The following is a 21,542-nucleotide window of genomic DNA, read 5'->3' as shown; positions in this document are numbered from 1 at the left end:
ACGTTTGTATATAAAAAGACATCTTTGAGATGTGACCTGTTTAGGCCACAAGGACAAGATGTTTATAAAAGGAGCTGGGGATGTGCACAACAGAAATGAACTGAAATACTTTTGGAAAAAACATGAAAAATATGGAGACACCAAAACCCAAAATGCTCAGTAAAAATCCTCAAAAGTTTTATTCAAAAATCCTGACTTCCTAAAAAGATTTAGATCTAGATATGCACACCACAAAGATCTGTTTGATTATCCACTGGATAATCATTTTGGAAACAGCTGCATCACTGTCATGAATTCACAAGGCCTCCTTCTGTTTTCTGTTACTTAGCCTTTTTATTTATTTATTTATTTGTTTGTTTGTTTGTTGATGCTGATTATCTTGTTATATTTTGATTTGAATGTCTTGCTAAGTTTTTTCTTTAATATTTTACTTCTCATGAAGTGTTTTTTTTGTTTTCAGATCATTTTGTATTTAGTATTAATTTACCGTATATATTCACGTATAAGTCTGGTCTTGAAACCCAAAAAATCAGTCATAAAATCAGACCCTGACTTATACACCTGTTCAAAAATATAACACGTTTTTTTTTTCTTCTTGCTTCCTCCAATCTCACACCAGTTTCTCAGATACACCGAATTTTGTTGCAGCAGTGCAGTTACCAACTTCTTTCGTCACTACAACAACTTTTAATTTGAAACCAGCTTCATATTTTCTTCTGATTTACTGCTCCATGGGCAGCACAGTGGCACAGTCGGTAGCGCTGCTGCTTCACAGTTAGGAGAACCGGGTTTGCTTCCCAGGTCCTCCCTGCGAGGAGTTTGCATGTTCTCCCCCATGGGTTTCCTCCGGGCACTCCGGTTTCCTCCCACAGTCCAAAGACATGCAGGTTAGGTGCATAGGCGATCCTAAACTGTCCCTGTTGTGTGTGTGTGCACGCCCTGTGGTGGGCTGGCGCCCTGCCTGGGGTTTGTTTCCTGCCTTGCGCCCTGTGTTGACTGGGATTGGCTCCAGCAGACCCCCGTGACCCTGTAGTTAGGATATAGCGGGTTGGATAATGAATGGATGGATGGATCCTCCATCATAGATAAGGAGGTATCATAGATAATGGTGTAAACTTCAAGTTTACTAGACTCCCATTTGGTCTGCATGGCGTCCCTCTATCTTGCCAGCTTATGATGGATCAGGTTTTGCACCCCCATTCCGAATATTCCAGGGCATACAGTATCTTGATGATGTCATCAATTTCAGTAATGATTGGCACTCACATTTGGAGTGACTTTAGGCTGTACTTGACAGCTAAGCCTAGGAAATGTATGTGAGTTGGGTATGTCTGCAATGCATTCTTTGGGTTATTTTATGGGCAGAGGTGTGGTCAGGCCACAATTGAAGAAGGTAGATGAGGTGCTTGCTTACCCCCGTTCGGAAACACAGAAACCGGTTTGTGCCTTTCTCGGACTTGCCGGTTATTATAGGAAATCCATCCCAAATTTTGCGAAAAGAGCTGCTCCCGTTACTGATTTTACAAAGGGCAGAAAGAACCGCTGCATTGTCTGGGCAGATGATTGTGAACGGTCCTTCTGTGATTTAAAGACTGCTTTGTCATTGTACCCGGTCCTGTCTCAGGTTTTCGATCACATTTTTGAGTAGGAAATTGCTTCCCAGGAAGCATAATTACTCGACCATTGAGCAGGAGTATTTGGCAATCAAATGGGCCATAGAAGCGATTATTTGTTTTTAGTTATTCTTTGTGGGGGCACAAGTTTACCTTGGTGACTGATCACGCTCCCTTTCAGTGGCTCTACAGACAGAAAGATACAAACTCTCGACTTACAAGGTGGTTCATAAGCTTGCAGCCGTTAAATTTTATTGTCTATCATTGTCCCGGCTCTGCGTACATCAATGCTGATGTCCTCCCTCGCTTGGCCAGGCCCAGTTTTGTAAATTGCTTAGTTCACAAAGGAGTGAACAAAGCTGAGATTGGGTATGTGACCGCGCCGCTCTTCGGAAACTCCCTCTTAAACAGTATTTCAATGTAAAACAAACACACTCTTACACCTCCTCTTTGCGGGATCGGCTGTAAGTTTGCTGCATGAGGGCTTCAAACATTTAACTGTGCCACAGCCATCCTGAGGTCTCACTCTCCTGTCCTCTCTTCCCCCAGTCTCCCCTGTTCCGGTCTCTGCTACAAAGCCGCTACCCCATTGAAGAGGAAGATTTTGTGTTCTTTTGACCAGGAGTTGGGGCCAAGGCGTCACATTTGACAGCTGTTCCCAGTGTGGCCAGACTGCTTCTGAAAGAGTCTTGAGTTTGTATCTGCCAGAACTGCAATAAAACTTCTGCTTCTTGGAAACTCTTCTGTATAGTATAGTTTATATATACACACACATATACACTGTTAAACAACAAACCCTCGGGCGTCTGCAGACATAATATCATCTGGCATCCACAAGGAAAAGAACAGAATTAGAATATGAGAAGGTGAGCATTTATAAGTATGTCTGAAGGATAAGAATGTTGGGAAACCATCTCATTTGACATATTGTGAGAAATCTGTGCTAGAAAGAGGGACTGTTAGATATAACTTTATTTTTCCTGTGGTTTACGGCTCTCTTCCACTTTAGATTTAATAAAACATCACCACTTTGATAATTCTAATTTGAAGTGCAAAAGGTTAATACTCACCTTAAGAACTTGCTTTGGTTTGAAACATAAAAAAGGGAAATGGAGGTCTATGTCAACCACTGGGCCATCGACATCTTCTTGTGAAGGAAGTACTATCTGCAGAGGTTTCATGTTGAACACCTAAAGGAAATGCACATTTGTATTTATGCTCAAAATAATCTAGGCTACACAACTCTAGAAACACTAGCATGGAATGTGCACTGTGTTATTGTCCAACAGTAACTGTCTTAGGTTAACATTGATCAGGCCACTACTGCTTGAATGTCCAGTAATGAGAAGCATGTTTCAATGGTCCATTGCAATGAATTCAAACTAGAAAGTTGAAGGCGTCTTTGATAAAACATTAATAATTTATAAGAGCATTTTGCAAGATAGAATTTCAAGGTACGCCAAATGTATGGGTGTGTTTGAAAATATGCTGTCAAGAGAACAATATATGTTACATATGTTACAATTTAAGTTTGCCACTAAAAGGAATCCCATGGAAAGGATTAATGACAATTAGGTATTATTAGAGAGCTTTGAAAATGGCCTCTACAATGTTCATTTTTTTTTTAAATTAAAATCCTTGGCGGCACGGTGGCGCAGTGGTAGTGCTGCTGCCTCGCAGTTAGGAGACCTGGGTTCGCTTCCCGGGTCCTCCCTGTGTGGAGTTTGCATGTTCTCCCCGTGTCTGTGTGGGTTTCCTCCGGGCGCTCCGGTTTCCTCCCACAATCCAAAGACATGCAGGTTAGGTGGATTGGCGATTCTAAATTGGCCCTAGTGTGTGCTTGGTGTGTTTGTGTGTGTCCTGCGGTGGGTTGGCACCCTGCCCAGGATTGGTTTCTGCCTTGTGCCCTGTGTTGGCTGGGATTGGCTCCAGCAGACCCCCGTGACCCTGTATTCGGATTCAGCGGGTTTGAAAATGGATGGATGGATTAAAATCCTTATTACTCACTTAGTTTTCATCACACAATAATCAATCAGAAATATTTTCTAATCTATCAATATTTTTGCATTTTCAATACCTATGTTTACCCCCCTATGTGTCAAACTATATAATGACTATTACAAGTACTTCAGTAAAGAATACTCATTAACATTGGCTGTATGTCTGTTTGTAGTCTCTGCAACGTACAAAGTACACAAGTACTGCATAGTAGCACTTTCAGTCTTTGACCATGGTAGAATTCTATATAGTGACCAGAGGATGATTAATTTAAGTTTTGAACTGACGGAGCCCATAGTTATGAAATTTCAGTCTAAAAAAATATGTTGAAAGCATACCGTCACAAATTTCAACTGTGAGCAGGTAACAGTGAACAGAAATTTTATTTTGAAATAATTTCAAAAGCTTTCATATAATTAAAGTTTCATGAAAACACACTGGAGGTGATGATGCATGAAGGCATATTTGTTAGTTTAACTGGACTCAGCCTGCTCTCTAAAATCAGATTAATTTCTATTTTGTGCACATTGCTGCTGAGACAGAATTTAGTGTCTCTCAACACAACAAAGTAAGCTACAGACTTAGAAAATGACTGAATGGATGACTGAACATGAAATAAACTGAGCTATGCTCTGTTTGTGTGCTGAATTTGAGCAGTTGAGCATAAGCAAGGTGAAGGCAAATTTGTTGGTCACTAATTAAGGGCATGTTTAGGCTTTTAAACATACATTACAAGGATAACTGAGATTTAATTATGACACATTCAAAGGTCTACAAGAAGTTATGTTTGGAGCATACCATGTATAAATCTTATATGTGTATTTATGATGCCTAAAGTTGAGAGAACATGTCATGTTATGTCTTTATTTCAATAGTTTTTCAATCTAAAATCTTTTTTATCAATTTACCAAAGATTGTGTCATGGTAGGGTCATTTGGAGTATCAGTGTCGGTGCAGCTACATAAACATGTAGGTGTCAGTTGTGCCAAAGCAGCACCTTTATGTCACCACAAACAGCCATCTACTTGACCTGGTGTGACCAAGACTCCACTATATAAGCACTTGATATACCCATCAGTTTACATCACTGATTTACTGTTACTGGCCATTGCTTATTTGTTAATTTAGTAATGAAATTGTTAATTGCCATTGTTGGGTTTTGGAATCTCTATATGGTAACTATAGCATTGAATGTGTATTGAAGTGTCACAGGATTTCAATGTTTCAGCAACATGTTACTTTGAGGTTTCTTAACATAAGATTGAATTGAAATGGAACTTTCACAAAGCCGCATGTAACTGAGAGTTTATTGGCATGTGCATGGCCACTTAAACACAATACAATTTCAGGATTTGGACTATTACTGAAGCAAAGGGTTAATTTGCCATGAATCAAAGAAAAATGTATTATTACAAATGAAACAAAAAGGAAAAAGGTTTTTATAGAGCTTACCAAGTGCAGGTGCCCTGGTGGGGGGGTGGGTACTAAAGTAAGTTTTGCTGCAAATTCTTTTATCCTGTCTTCAATATCACTGTCTCTGCATGATTTCAGCTGGAGCCTTAAACTGTAGAAAAAAAACAATGAACAGAAACACTGAAAATATTGTCTTTCAAAGCAGTGCCATCACATGTCTATTGTATAATTTAATACTTGAAATGTTTTGAAAGTAAAATCATATAACATATAAAACACAACTATAATTACCATTTTTATACTTATTAAGTAATAGTTGAACATAAAAACAATTAGGTTAGCGTTGAAATTAGGCAAAAATCACTTTATTTGCATAGCATATTTAAAAAAACAATAAGTTCCAAGATAAACACCAAATATACAATTTATAGAAGACAGCTATGTGAGGTGCTATATGATAGATAGATAGACTATCTATCTATCTATCTATCTATTAATTAATTTATTGAGTCTCTGTAAAAAGTCAAATTTTCCCCTAGGAACAAATAAAGTTCTACCTATATATTATCAAAAAATACACAATTCTAAATATATGCTTATGGAGTATCCATTCAGTTGTTTCCAGTAATATTTAGCACGATTTGCGGTGGGTTGGCACCCTGCCCGGGGTTTGTTTCCTGCCTTTCGCCCTGTGTTGGCTGGGATTGGCTTCAGCAGACCCCCGTGACCCTGTAGTTAGGATATAGCGGGCTGGATAATGGATGGATGGATTTAGCACTATTGGGCTGAACACACACCAGAATGGCAAAAAAGAAAGAAAACTTCTGACTTGGTAGTCCCATTCACAGTGAGATCTTCTTTGCGGGTATACCGCTTTATGTGTTAAAGAGCCACAGTAGCATTTCTTGATACACTGCTGAATGATTTGTTGGAAAGATCTTAGTGTTATGTATCAGAAAGAGGATTTCATAATGGCATCCAGTACAAAGAAATGTACAATTCCTATGTGGTTATTTTACATTGGCTTCTTGTTAGATATCAAATCATGTTCTAAGCTCTGCTATTGGATTTAAAGCTGGCTTTGCCTTCTCAAATTTGCTTATGACATATGCAGCAGTAGAACAGTTTAGATTTTTTCCCATCATTTCACAACTATGTGGTGGCCACTCTTGCTAAATCTTCTTTGAGCTTAGTGCCTCTTTCTTTTTCTTGCTAGGTCTGTTCATGAGGCTCGGTCTACTTTGAAATTGACATCCACATTGAAGCCCTGTCAGTTTTCTAGCTTTTTATTTGTTTTCTCCTCAGTTATGAATTTGACAGTCCCTCCAATGTACTGAGCTAGAGACACTGTAATAACTTGGACTGCCAGCTTTGAAAGTTCTGCTCAGAATTCATTAACTTTTACCATACTATAATTTTGCCATGTAATTTCTTTGTTGTTTCACATTGTAACTGTTTGATTTGTAAATTTTCTTTTTATATATACTATTTTTTTTAGCTTCAATGCCAATCCCCTGTCACTCCTGCATTTAATTTTATTCTATTCTTTTTATTTTACAGTATTGATTAGTTTTATATTTTATATGAATTATATTGTTGTTTGTTCTGTAAAAGGCTTATTGCTAAAGATTAAAAGCAAACCACTCAGCAAACGTATAGCAGCACCATCTAGCTAACCTAATCATGCCAATTTTCCCTTGAAACCCCCAAGAGGAAGCCTCTCCAAAGTGCACATCCCAAGTTTTGTACACGGGAGATGCCACTTTAGTGAGTTAAGTTTGTAAACATAACCACTGCAAATGTATAGGATACTGCTGTTCTCATGATATACAGTGTGCGTACTAAGGTGAGAAAGGAAACCCATTTAGGCTATAGGAGACAAGACACACCAACCTTCAGGAAAACATGCAGCTCATAGGACATATTTAAATAAAACACTAGATATATGTTTTGCAGAATTAGCTAACTAGCAAAGCCGCAAAACATTACCATCACTTTGTACATGGGTACACCTTAAATCTTTTAATGGTCACAATGAGGATTACTGCAAAGCCTATTATCTAAAGGAACATACAGGTATATTTTATAAAAGCATGAAGTAAAAATAATGTTTACATAAATGTTCTTCAACTGGCATATGACTCCATGCATGCAGTAATTTGATTCAATTACATACACCAAGAGAGCACAAAATACAGATTTGGATTATGGCAGTCTTGAGTTATGGCAATTCAACACATATGCTTTACAACTTAAACCCCCAATTTTTTTCCCATTGAATTTCTATTCATTTTGATATAATAATTTCCATTTTCCATTTATGTAAAACTGGTTTTGACATGAACGGATATGTAGCAGCCGTCAGTAAGAGTGAGGAGTAGTACTGCACACTACTCTGTCACTGTTTATAATCACTTTGTGCTCCTGTGTGCACATCGCCAAATGTATCCAGTAGTATGCACAGCTATGTGTGCAGTAAACTCAGTTACAGGTTCATAGCCAAATGGCTTTTTAACTGGAGCAGAGGAACCAGCTGTTTGTAGTACTGGGAGGTATACCGGTTCATACCGAAAACCGTTTTTTTATTTTTGTTATGATATGGATTTTTCTTATTCCGCAACAACGGTTTAAATTGCCTAAACAACATTCGGAACGTGGCACAGCGGGAAACTGTTTAAGGGGGGACCTTTTTCACTGCTACACCACTAAACACGCATGCAACGGAGTGTATTGAGGAGGTATTGTGCTGTGAAAATGGACAGAGAACATTCCGAAACTGAAGCTGTAGCAGACGATAAAGTTGAACATGATGACAGAGAAGCACTTTTGCCGAAAAAAGAAGTCCTGTCTGTTTGAATACTGTTTCTATAGTACTGGATAATACTTTTAGCCAAGTAGCACTTGTTTTATTTGTGTTTTTTTTTCCAATACTGTGTAATGTACTTGGGTACTGTGTAATAGTGTGACAATGCCGGTCCCCTACAGACTCCCACTTCCCATGTGGGAGTCTGTTGAACCAACACCATCGATAGTTATGACTGAGATGAGCTGATAAATCTCATTGAAGCCAGGAGATGGTGGAAAGTGCTCAAGTGCTTTTATTAAAAACGGTCAAAAGTAAAACCAAAAGTGTCCATTGTGCAGTGTAAAAAAAAAAACAGTACCCAAATAGCAAATCCATAAAACCAGTGAAATGTGGGGATAAAATCCATAATAAATAAATCTGTTAAAATAGAGATTAAAATGCAGCCTCTCTCTTCAACCGATCGCAGCCCATCACCTTCTGTCTCCCTGGCTCACCCATAACTGGTGTTGCTGGCGGAGCTTCTGCAGCATGAACTCCTTTCTGCTGACCCTCCGTCTTGGCTGCCGCCACACTGCACAGCCAGGCTGTCTGAGGTCGGTACACCCCCCGTCTTCCTTCACACTCACTCAGTCGATCCATTGGAAAGTCTTACATCACGCTCGCCCCACTCTACACGCTTAGTCAGTGATGTGAACCAGCCCCTAGAGTGCCTCAGCTTGCGCTCCCTCACGGAGCCCCAGCTCGTGCTGCCTTCTCCTTCCTGGTGTCTGGATTGTCTCCCATGACTGCCTTTTCCCTTCTTTAACCTCCTTCTATTCTAACTTTGCTTTTTCTCCCCCTCTTGCCGGCCCATAAATATATGTCTTTGTGGGCACAGCGCCTTAATCACACACCGCAGGAAGCCGGTGAAGCAATTGAGAATGATCACACCCACACATGCAGGTGCGACTCGCCCCAATTACCTCATCAACTCCCTGCGGTCGTGCAATCGCACCCACGGAGATGGACTGGTCATATTTTATATTTGAAGTCGCGGACCTGCTATATCACAAATAGCATTATAAATGCAAGTTGCAGTTTTATTATTTATGTATATAGCTTAGCTTGAAGCAAGGTCCATATTAATGCAATTTGCAATATGATGGTACAGTTAGTAAAGATGTCATCACCAAGTTGCACTTGTTTTATTTTATTTTATTTTTATTTGGTGAATACTGTGTAATGTACCTGGGTTTAAAGCCTTTAAGTAATAGCATTATTATTACTTGTAAGTTGCACTATTATTTATTTTATGGTTATTATTTATTAGTTTAAATATTATTCAGTTTAATGATGGTAAAGTTGTTTAAAAAGTCACTTTAACGTGTCAGAGAGCAGAGATTGTTAACATTAACAGAAAGTGTAGTTAGTTTACAAAAAATATTTACTATTTATTTCTTTTCTAAGACATGTTCAGTGCAATACAACTTTTGACAAGCACCTCTGGATATTTTACTAAGTCTAAATGCCTCTTTGGATGGTTGAAAAATATGTTGTCAAAATTATGGTTAAGTTGTTTGCAAAATTTGTTCAATAAAAAGGTTCTGTATTTTGACTGCAACTGTCATGCAATGCGATTCCTTCTCTTCATTAGTGCCACCCCCTTGAAAACTATCACTTTATGCGGCCATGCAAGCCTGTACTAATACTTGTGAGCACATTAAACTTTTTTTTTGTACAATGTACAATTCTCATGACAGTGGAACAGGTTATTCTTAGCCAGTCTACTGCAATAATTGCAGTGGAAAATGTGGTCCTCTCATGCATGGGAAGAAAATACCATTGAAAACCGTGAAACTAGTATCATTTTGAAAAAAAAACGTATATAGAATTTTGGTCATACCGCCCGGCACTAGCTGTTTGTAATTCCCATTGTCCTAACTATGCATCTCACCTGTGCGATCCCAAGGAGTAGAGCTGCTGAAAGTGACACACTTAGTAATTCCTTAGGAAAGATAGCACATCGCTACCAAGGGATCAATTGTCAGTTAGTGGTGGATTGTCTTGCCATCATTATACCTCTTCCAGATCAATGAAGTACTGAATCATTATCAAATATTGCAAGATAAGGTCAAAATGGTATACATACGCATGGTTCATTTTAGTTTCAAATATTTGTGTTTTGTAAATTAAATTATGGAAATATAGCTTAATTATCATTTTAAGAATGACAAGAATGAAACATTTTACTGTAAAATAAGTAATAAAGAATTACACAACTATGCTGATATTTATATTAGTGAACATTTTCAGCACAAGTTTCAGAGTTATAAAATTACGCTAGGAATGTTACCAAGAATCCAACTCATTTGTAACTCCGGTATCTCTTGTGTATAAAACATTCTTAGTGGCTTAACTGGGTAATGTTAGTCATCAAATTTCTTATCAACCACATGAAAACAATCAGTTAGTAAATCAAGGAAGCTTAAAATGAAGAAACTCAGAGCCTAACATTCATTCTCAGTTCTGCTGCCCAACACTAAAGTGAACCAATGAAAGACAACAAACAAATCTGGTGATTAACATATTAACCTATATTGTGACATATATATGTCATATATATGACATACATATCTGTAACTGGGTTTTGTCTCAATATCATCCACTTCTTCAACTGCAAGTTTTCAGTCCAAGTGTTCCTTTGACTCCAGGTCAATTCAAGTTTAAATATACCACTGTATTAATACGTTTGTAAGTTTCAAGATATGGTTAAAAATAAAACTATCAGATTTAATAATCTAGTAGCGTTCTTCATCAAATAAGCATTACCATGAAAGACAATCCTTGAGTGCATTGTAGTATGCATATTTAGATATGAGACATATTGCATAGGGTGCGTATAACTTTGAAAGTCTTGACAAGGCCCGATGTGGTTGTCCATTTTGGTAACTACTTCCATCTTGCAAAACCTGGAAGACACAGTAAAAACATTTAATATAATTAAACTACAGATATATTAGATTTTTATGATAGTTAAATTCCAAATTAAAACAAATACAGCACAAAAATGCCACAAATGGACATCTTCACCTTCTGAACTGTTCTTGCTGGACTGCAACAAAGGTCCCAGTGAGGTCATATGTTTGAACTTCATTATCCAACACCTACACAATAGTAACAATAAATGTTATATTTTAATCAGTACCTACCTGCACTTGCTTGTAGTACTGAACGACAACTCCATGAGACCTGTTGCCAAAAACATCTGTAAAAACCAGGAAATGAAAACAGTCTTCTTTCTCTATACTTGATACTTGCAGTCCACCTAAATAAGAATAAAAAGAAAATAGTGGTTACAAATAAAAGAGATAATTCTATATGACTTTTTATATAATTAAACAGAGCTCATATATACTTCTAACATGACAAGAAAACAAAAAATACTTTGATTTGAATTATTTATAAATGAATTCTTATTAAAACTGACTTTTAGGAACAACATATTAAAGAAAAAGATTGCTTTGTTAATAAAGTAATCATTAATGCTATCTATTACGAATATAGAAAATGCAAATTGGGGAATGTCCCTTGCACATATTAAAGGCTGCCAATGGGATTTTAAATTTTAAGTGCTTCATAAATATTAAAGACATGGAAAGCCCGCGGTGCAAGATTAAATGCTTCCTCTTTTACTAAAGGGGCTCATATGTTGTATCCATAAACCTTAAGTATAAGCAGAAGCCATATGGAATAGCTTATCCAGCTGTATTTTTCTCAAAACACATAGGCCTTTAGGATTTTATTAAAATTCCTGTATGCATGGAGTGGCTATGACTTTGAACTTTACCTTTTCTTGCTACTTATTGCATGACAATGAGCTTGTGATGCTGAGTCTGCCTATGCTCTAATTGTAAATTAAGGACATGATTTAAACAATTGTTCTTTATCCCAATTTAGTTAATTGCCTTTTACAAAAATGTCAACCTCAAATACAGTACAATAATACAGAATAGATTTTTCAATAGCTCTGAAATCTTGACAACTTCACTTTACCATTTCTGAAATTGTGTTTGGGCATTTCCTGCCGCCCTTCAAATTTGACTCTCTGCACATTGTTCATATTGATTTTAAGGTATAAAGTTCATTCAAATGTAATTTAATATTTCTCCTAATGGCAGAAATGTTGTAAACTGCATTCTGAGGTTTTCAAAGTAAGAAAACAAAGTTTTAAGGTAAGTCAGTTCTACTCATTAATCATGGTGCCGCATAGTAGCAATGTGTTGCATGTTAATTAGCACACATCAAGTAAGAATTTCAGTGTTCTTTGTACAGTTGTCGAAATAAGCAAAATAATCTGCTGTATGTGGCAAAAAATATTACTTGGTAAGACTGTGTCTTATTACATAAACACACATAGATATAAGACATAGAAAATCCTGACATTAGTGAACTTCAATGCATTTAGCAGGCTACAAAAGTTTGGTTCTTGAAACAAGAAAATACGCCGTAGTCTGCTCCTCTTTACAGTTGATGACAGCCATTTCTCTCATAGTTTTATAAGTGAACATTTTCTTGGAATTAGACTTAATAAATAAGTCTGAGAACTCATGACCAGTTATCTTGTATTGAGCAAAATAATCTTGCATCCACAATGACAGATGAGATATTTAATCTCATGCAGGAAAACATGAGATATACTCCCTCAAAATAAGAAATGTGTACTTGTTAAGATATGAATTTTTGCGGTGCATTCACACAGGGCACTAACCCACATTTCAACTTCAAACCCCAGCATAATTTGGGTATGGACAGAAGTAAATCCTCTGGCAAAAGCTCCTGGCATTGTTGCCTTTGCTTTTGGATTCTACATACTCTAAAACAGAGGGATGTTCCTACATGCCACTAAAATGCATTTAATACAGATCACGTATGGAAGGACAGATTAAATATAGTCTACAACACTCTCTACATTACTCTACAGCTACTAAAACAACACAAAAAGCACTTAAGGGCTACTGAAATCATACAGTTGAAAAGTGGCAACCGTGGTGATACTCTAGTAGAAAACAAAGAGACAGAAAACTGTAAGAGTATAAAGACTTCACCTTTAGACAATTGCTTTGAATAATGTATAATACGCTTCATTTATTTTTAAACAGAAGTATACTTTTGATACAAATCTACCAGATATAAGTTCTAAAAATGAGGTGACTGGTAACAGTGAGGTAGAATAATCACTTTTTTATGAATATGCCCATTCAAAGAAAATTCCCCTGACCTACAGACACACTTTTGCCATCTTTAGTAATAAGTGATGGAGGCCCGGAAATCATTTTGTGGAGATGTACCAACATTTACACAAAAAGTTGTTTGTAATGTTTTTATTAAAACATTTTAATCTACTGATCGTTAATAAATATTGTAAAAGATTTCTGTCCCAATCATTATGGTTTTATCAATATTCAATTTTGTATAAATCTCTTTTGGTCAGATATTTCTGAGATCAAATATGTGCATTGACCCTAGAAATGTCATAGATAGAAAGTATAAAATTCTTCATTTGGTGTAGACTGTAATAGTGTTTTTTATAATAAGAACATTAGAACATCAAAATAATTTTCACGAAAACAGGCCATTCATCCCTCTAAAAGTCACCAATTCAACTCACCGAAGTTCTCCAAAATAACATCAAGTTGACATCTGAAGGTCCTTGAAGTCCTATTCTCTACCACACTACTTGGTAATTTACTCAATGTGCCTATGTTTATTAGTGCCAAGAACAAATTACTATTGTTTGTGCAAAATTTGGCCCCAACAAGTTTATAAATCATGTCACCTTTTAATGTCTGTATACTTAAAATGAAAAGGTTTAACTCCTTCAATTTTTGGTCATCGTAGCTGAACTTTTTCTAGTGCGGAAAAGTCTTTTTTTCTTGTACTAAATACTTCCAAGATCGTCATTGCAAGCAGTGCTCCACCTGAGGCCTCACTAGTGAGTTATATAGCTTAAGCATAAACACTTTTACGTTCAAATTGTATATAACCTAACATTCATTTAGTCTTCTTAAACAATTCTGTATGCTGTCTGAATGTTGAAAAGTGAAGTGTCCACTATGACGACAAGATCCTCCTCATAGGCTGCACATTCTCTGCATTTCCTACAGTTTCTAAATTTTGGAAAAAACTGTTCTGAGGTGTATGTAAAATGCTTTTAAACATGCTCCACATCTCCTCCACAGTCTCTACAGTTAAACGCCTATCCCAATAAATGTTTTCAGACCTTGCCAGGTATAATGAAAATGAGCTCACATTCAAAACACATTTAACCAACAAAACAGCACATTGAACTGGATGACTTGTGTCAAATAACTGGTGGGCTAAAGTCAGTCTGTTGAGAGACAAGCACAGCAGTGGAGAAAGACCTTGTAAAGAACAGAGTATGGCAGCAGATAACCCTAATGCTGTCTAACAAGAAAATGTGGTTGTACCTCATTCCTGGAAATATTTTCTGCAGTCATCTTTTGTTACCACGTCTACAGCCTGCAGGCTGTCTTCCTGAAATCCTTCCACAGTAGCAAATCCTCTGCCCTTCAGTCTCAACTTTAATTTTAGGAACAAAAACAAGTGACAGGGAGTGTGATCTGGGGCCTCATGTACTGTATAAATGGTGCATATGCACAAAAATGCATACGCCAGTTTCCATGCTCACATCACTATGTATAAAAACTAAACTTGGCATAAAGCCACGTACATTTTCACGCCAACTCAATCCCTGGCACATGCAAGTTCTCGCTCTGTTTTGCAAACTGGCGACACCCAGCATCAAAGCAGTGCTATTATTCCAGTGCAGTTTCCCTTTCTTTTTTAGATCCATATCCCTGATGCAGTTTTATCAAATACACTGAGATTAAACACATATCGTTTATTAGTTTATGGCATATGATTGTAATTAATATGTAACAATATAATGGTCCACGGAATGGCCAAACTATTCCAAATACCATAGCTGCTTTAGCATTGTTGCTCTCACTGCACCACTCGGAGTATTTATCCCACTGTATCTGAGTGAGGAATCACAGCTCTACAGCAGCTGACTGGAAAGAGAATGATTGGTATACAGCATCAAGCACACACAATGTTCCTTAAAAGTTTTGAAGAATCAGCGTTCTCAGCTTACAGATGGCTTTACATCTATTACAGAGCTGATTGTGTGGCGATTAGTTACTTGGAAAAAGAGAAGTAAGAACAGGAATTGGGGTTTAGTACATTTGAAAGAGAAAGTACTGCTGCAATAAATTATTTCATCAGAGGTCGCACATGGCGCATCTTGGCGCAAGCATCTTGCGGGAGGCTGGAACAATCTCTCGTCACTATCACTGCACCAGCGTGTATCTTTGTTTAATAACATGCTTTAATTCTTATTATCATGAAAATTTTATCAAGTATACATCTCAGTATTTAAATTGTTCAGAGAGCTGTAATATCACAAATGTAATGGATTCTGTGTCCTGTCGGAGGAAAAGAAAGCCAGTTTAAGAAGCACATAGTGATTCACACACACAGAGTACATAGAAGAACACATAGAATATGAAGCATTTAACGTGCTATTTATGTTATGATGGTATTTGAGAAACTAGTAAATGATTTTAAGATGAAGTTTATGACGCTCTACTTTAACAACAAAATAAACTACATAATTAAAGTAGAAATTTTGAGATTAAAGTTGACATTTCAAGCTTTTTTCCCCACTGTGTGCCTATTTTTTTTTCTTTTCTCTGTACCCAAATAAGCTTCCATATGACACTCAGATGGTAGGGTACGCTTGACTTTTCACAGCAACTTTCATATCTGACAACTTCTTTTTTATTTCGAGGACTGTGCGACTTTATGGACTTGAACTTTTGAGTTTCTCCAACTTCCTTTTGTTGTTTATACCATTTTCTAAACTAACAAATAGTACTTTTTCCTTGCCTCCACTTGGTATTTGCTAAAATTCTTCTATTTCCCCCTGTGCTTTTGCCATTGTCTTTTCATAGAACGCTGAACTTATGGGGCTATTTATATTAATTTGCATATTCAAGGAGGCATAATTCTTGGAAGAGACGGGGTGGGATGGCAGGCGCGTGCATGTGCGTCACTTTTCACGCTGACCAGGATTTATGTAGAGGAAGAATGTGGAAATTGGTGTATGCTCAGTTTTATGCATTTAGATTTTTTTGTGCATACGCACATTTCCACTTTTGTCCGTACGTCAGGATTTAGTGTGAATTCTACACACAGCGTTATGAATGAGGCCTCTGGTGAATGGGGGATATGGAGCAACAGTGACATTGTTCTTAGACAAAAACATCTTCCACATGCAAAATGCAGCTTTGGGAGTGCCACTTCTCCAATTTGTTTTTCTAACGCTTTCTTATAAAAACCTCAGCAGTTCAATATAATGTTGTCAATGTGCACAGAGGACAAACTCTTTATTAACAAGTCCATTAATGTTGAAAAACGAGCTCATCATTGTCTCTTGAAAGTCTGCCATGGTGGCTTGGAGGAAAAAATAGCCCAAGTCACCTGCACAATTGTTGAATAAACACCAGAAATACGCCTTTAGCATGATGCCACTTAGCAGACTAATTAACCGGACTGTATGTGGCAGCAGAGTCTACAGCCTACTTCTGTGCTATTTTGGATCCCCCATCGTACAACAAATGATATTTGTATTTAAAATCATTTCTAAATATCTGTCAAAATTTCCATTCAAACAAACATAAAAAAGATATTTACTTTAAGCAGTGGCAGCAGTAATATATAATAGTATGGAAACAAAACCAAAAATGAAGTTCTAATACAGCAAAACTAAACAAGTTTTACCTGGAAAGCAAAGCTGAGGTAATGCAATAAGATCTATGTCTTTTGGAACACTGATATCTTCAGCAATAGCTTCCTTATTTTCCACATTCCCCTCTACAGATGTTCCAAGTTTTTCCTTCTTTTTTTTAATATAGGAGCGACGCCTTTGGTTTCTCTCAAAAGTATTATGACCATGGGACCCTGACACAGGATCATCTTTTGTCACAAAAGGTGGAACATGGACTTGCAGCACCTCGGGATCAAGAAATTGCAAATTGCTATGATTTCCTTGGTATGCCTAAAATATAAAAAGGTAGGGTTTTTTGTTGTGTGTTTTAATATGATTTACAAGAATAAATCATTCAAAATGTAATACTCTGTTATAAACAGCGGTTTACAATAAAAAAAACATTATATTATTAAGTTTATCGTAATTACCTAATAGCCAAAAACAGAAACAGAAATACAGAAACATATGAAATCTTTTATGCACTCTGACCATCACATCTGGAATTTTGTTTTTATATTATGATGGCATTATTATATATTTACAAAATATATCATGTCAAAATAGCAAACCTAATATATTTCCCCACATATTTATTACTGCATATATTACATTGTAGAATGAAAATTAAATCTACATCAAAACATATAACATCAGAAAGTTAAGTAACATCATCATAATAACAAACATAAGCACAACAGAAAATGAGAAAGACTATGGTATGCACACCGAGGTAATTCCTGTTAGATATAACATCTGTTTGGGTTAGTAGCCTTGGAACCCTGTACTGTTACTTTAAGCTTTATTTTTTAGTCTTTACATTTGTATGTCCTTGGCTAGCATGGCTAGCACTGCTTCTGTATGGATCCAGGAGTTTGAATTTGACACTTAGGCCTTGTTCACAATCTAAGTTTTTGGATCCAGCAACTTGCTCTGAACACCTAGACGCTTATGTTGCATTTTGTGGTGGCGACCAAATTGACTTCTACAGCGCCTCGCTTGTCTCTGTCTAACGCCAGCCTGCAGCCCAAATTGTAGTGTGTGTTAACCTGTGGAGGCAGTGTCGGAACTGGATATGAAAGCCCTTGTCGTTTTATTTGAGGTGCCTCCTTTCAATATGGACCATTTTGCTATGTTAGATATTAATCTTCTTGTTTTAAAATTTACTAAATACACGAGGCTTTAAAAAACCTGCCATTACTGGGTTCATAACTCTGACTGCAAGGGAGGCCGGGTTAAAAGAAGTATTTTGTGCTTTATGAAGAAATGCTAAAATTTCCGAAGTTTTTTAATTACTGTCGGATGTCGGTTCCAGTTTTGATTGTCTGCTGCAGCTGGTACAATGCCACATTGACGATCAACCAATATGCTGCTTATGGTGTTAGCCTGAAGAGAGACTACTTGTCACTTTGATATAAGGAAACATGTTATAGTCCAAATCGTACACCGGGTTATGCACTGAATGCCCCCGCTCCCCTTATAATTCCAAAAGCAGAAAACTTAAAAGAAGTGGTGAGGCGCCTTCTGGGTTTTGAACGCCAAGAATAGCTGCATGCAACGCTTTTTGATGCCGTAAATACAGTAGAGCAGACAAAAACACGCCACCAAAACACATTACTTGAACACTCTCATTGACTCCTACATGTAGAAAACACTCGGCACTTGATCCGGCCACCGGATGCTCAATTAACATAATAACGCCGATTTTAATGGTGGTGAACAAGGCCTTAGTCCAATTGTGTACAATCTAAACAATCGTCCAGCACCAAGTTTTCTACACAAACTGTATGTTGGTTTCCTCAAACACCAAAGAGACATACAGCGCCCTCCATAATGTTTGGAACAAAGATACATTGATGGCAAGAGCAAAGTGTAGAGACAAAAAAGAACAACCCAATATTATCTGTTAAACATGGTGGTCTCGGTATTATGGCCTCAATCCTCGGAACCTGGTGATGTCTATGAACTGCAGACTTCAAGTAATCATTGCTTGCAAGGAATTTGCAACTAAATACAGCTGCTTTAACAGACCTGCCATTGCTGTGTCCATAGCTTTACGAAGCCCTGAAAAGGGGAGGCCATGTTGAAAAAGTATTATTTATATATGGTGTGACTGAAATGCATGTAAATTCCTTTAAATTAAAGTCTGCAATGTGCACTTTAATCAGGTCTAAATTGTTTGATTTGTAATTTTAAACTTTGGAGTAGAAAAATGTGTCTTTGTTCCAAAGATTATGGAGGACACAGCATTGTGGAGGAGTGAACATGTCGTAATCATGCATGAGGCTCCAATGCAGCATTTTGATCCTGTTTTTCTTTTCTCATTTTATTATTATCCTTAAGTAATTAAGATTACTTTTGTCTACAATACAATTTAGCAATTATCCTTTAAGAGGTATAATTTTAACTAGCAGTAGAAGAGAGGAGATCTAGGCAAACTAAACAAAAAGGCACCTGTATACAAACTTCTTTTTTATTTGAAATAAAGTACTGTAAATGAACGTTCTTTTTAAAAAAAGGCATGAACCAATAGCTAAATCAAATGTTTCATCTATGCTTACCTGGACAGCCTCCTTGAGATTTTCGGTTGAAGCACCAGTTACAACACAGCCTTCCAGTAGTGCACAAGGAAGGACGTCGGCCATCAGCATATCAATGAGATGATCTTTTCAGTGTACTGTATTATAGCATGGCTTAAATAAAGAATATGTTACTGAAAGTTAATATCATAGTTACAAATCTATAATGTGATGAAAAAACCTACATATGCTGTAAAATTAGCAAAATGTCTAATTGGGTAAATAGGATCATCTGAAAAAGAAGGCTTCAGACATTTGTGTAAAGAAAATCTCCTTTAATGTCAACAGCAAATCAAATATTAAACACTTTTGTATTCATAGAATGATGTCAAAGAGAAACTTAGCAAAAACTATCAGTATAAAAAAAAACGTTTTCCTGCTTACTGATAAAATCAAAATAATTTCCTTTCTACACGGTGCAGAAGTACCCCTTAAAAACAGTTTTTTGTTGCTAATGATTCAAGGCAAGGTTACCTATAAAACCAGGTGTATATCTCAGTCGAGACTTGGCACAGCAATTAGACATCATTATAAACTTTATTCTTAATTACAATTCTTAACATGCAGAATGATTATAAAATTCAAAAAATCCAGATAAATCTTATTTTGTTAAGAAAATGAAGAAACAGAAATATGTAAAAAAAACAAGTTGACAACAACTCTGAAGTAAAAATGCTAGTGCTTGCTGAAAGACATTCCCACTCAACAACTCTTTGCTGTTATTTCTTAGTCATTAGCAACACAGAGCAATTAAAAACTGTCAGAGGAGATTAAAAATGCCACAGACTGGAAAAATATGAGACTTATTTTTAAGGATAGTTTTACAGTTAGTTCAGAAGACTAAGATCACTCAGATGCTGCCAGCTTTATAGTCCTGAGAATCAAACACATTTAAGCATATGTCAAAGCACTTCCTACATCTCTCCAATATAACATACTGTAACAGTAAAGAAAACTAAAGAGGCATAACCTCATTAACACCCAAATATCCTGTATAAAAATCAATACAGGCACATCATTCTCCCTTTTAAAATATTTATTTCAACAGTAAAATGTATTTTTGGAAAACACGGAGTGTGCAATCCTAGACACTAACATTGCTCAGGTAGCTAACATTTTCTTTTGATCCATTTTAAATTGTTACTAGGATTTGTGGAAAGATGGAAAAATTCCTTTTATGAAACTGGTTATGATAAAAAAATAAATTAATAATACACCTTTCTGTTTTCATTCTGAAATAATGCTGTATTCACACATTTTACCAAAATGTACTCACCTTATTTAACCATTTTACATAGTGTACACCACTATGTACGGCTAGCCAATTTTTATATCCATCCATCCATCCATTTTCTAACCCGCTGAATCCGAATAGGGTCACGGGGGTCTGCCGGAGCCAATCCCAGCCAACACAGGGCACAAGGCAGGAACCAATCCTGGGCAGGGTGCCAACCCACCGCAGCAATTTTTATATGCTCATATTAATAGTACAATAAATACATGTCAAATAATCAAGAATTAAAATCAGGAAGCAGCTGTAGCCTCTTTTTCTCAAAAATGACATTTTGCATATGATTAATTTAATTAACACATGTTCAGGGCGGCACGGTGGTGCCGTGGTAGCGCTGCTGCCTCGCAGTTAATAGACCCGGGTTTGCTTCCCGGGTCCTCCCTGCGTGGAGTTTGCATGTTCTCCCCATGTCTGCGTGGGTTTCCTCCTGGTGCTCCGCTTTCCTCCCACAGTCCAAAGACATGCAGGTTAGGTGCATTGGCGATTCTAAAGTGTCCCTAGTGTGTGCTTGGTGTGTGTGTGTGTGTGTGCCCTATGGTGGGCTGGCGCACTGCCCGGGATTTGTTCCTACCTTGCACCCTGTTCTGGCTGGGATTGGCTCCAGCAGAACCCTCATGACCCTGTAGTTAGGATATAGTGGGTTGGAAAATGACTGACTGACTGACTGACTGACTGACTGACACATGCTCAGCAAAGAATCTGTGACTTTGTGGTACAGCAAGACACTTGTGTAAAATGCTCTGTACTCTGAATGTCAGGCCCTACAAAGACACCCAACCATTTCAGGTGGATCAGAAATTTCTGTTTTGGATTAATTTACCAATACTATGTATGCCCTTTGACCTGGGGTCCCATTCACTGTTGTTTCATTTTACCAGGACACTATTCACTTGTCTGCTGCATAAATGTGCATGTGTGTTTGTTTGGAGGTAGACTTGATGCACTTTAATCTAGGAAGATGACCTTCAGCTGGCGTGAAGTCACTTGCTCCCATGTCACACTTAATACATCC

General features: G+C 37.1%; 1 protein-coding gene across 3 annotated transcripts in view; it reads right to left on the bottom strand.

The window, feature by feature from the left end:
* Window positions 1–21,542, bottom strand: part of LOC120515557 (DENN domain-containing protein 3-like) — a 136,209-nt gene that overhangs the window by 83,498 nt on the left and 31,169 nt on the right. For all 3 annotated transcript variants that reach the window (XM_039736640.1, XM_039736642.1, XM_039736641.1), the window contains exons 2-7: window positions 19,222–19,353; window positions 16,675–16,951; window positions 11,019–11,134; window positions 10,639–10,778; window positions 5,064–5,175; window positions 2,684–2,803 (exon numbers count right to left, since the gene is read on the bottom strand). In XM_039736640.1, coding sequence (XP_039592574.1) covers window positions 2,684–2,803; window positions 5,064–5,175; window positions 10,639–10,778; window positions 11,019–11,134; window positions 16,675–16,951; window positions 19,222–19,311 — 855 coding nt within the window. In that variant the 5' untranslated portion in view covers window positions 19,312–19,353. The remainder of the gene's footprint in view (window positions 1–2,683; window positions 2,804–5,063; window positions 5,176–10,638; window positions 10,779–11,018; window positions 11,135–16,674; window positions 16,952–19,221; window positions 19,354–21,542) is intronic.

Source organism: Polypterus senegalus, chromosome 15, assembly GCF_016835505.1.
Source record: "Polypterus senegalus isolate Bchr_013 chromosome 15, ASM1683550v1, whole genome shotgun sequence".
Classification (NCBI taxonomy): Eukaryota; Metazoa; Chordata; class Cladistia; order Polypteriformes; family Polypteridae; genus Polypterus; species Polypterus senegalus.
This window is presented reverse-complemented; position numbering and strand designations above follow the sequence as displayed.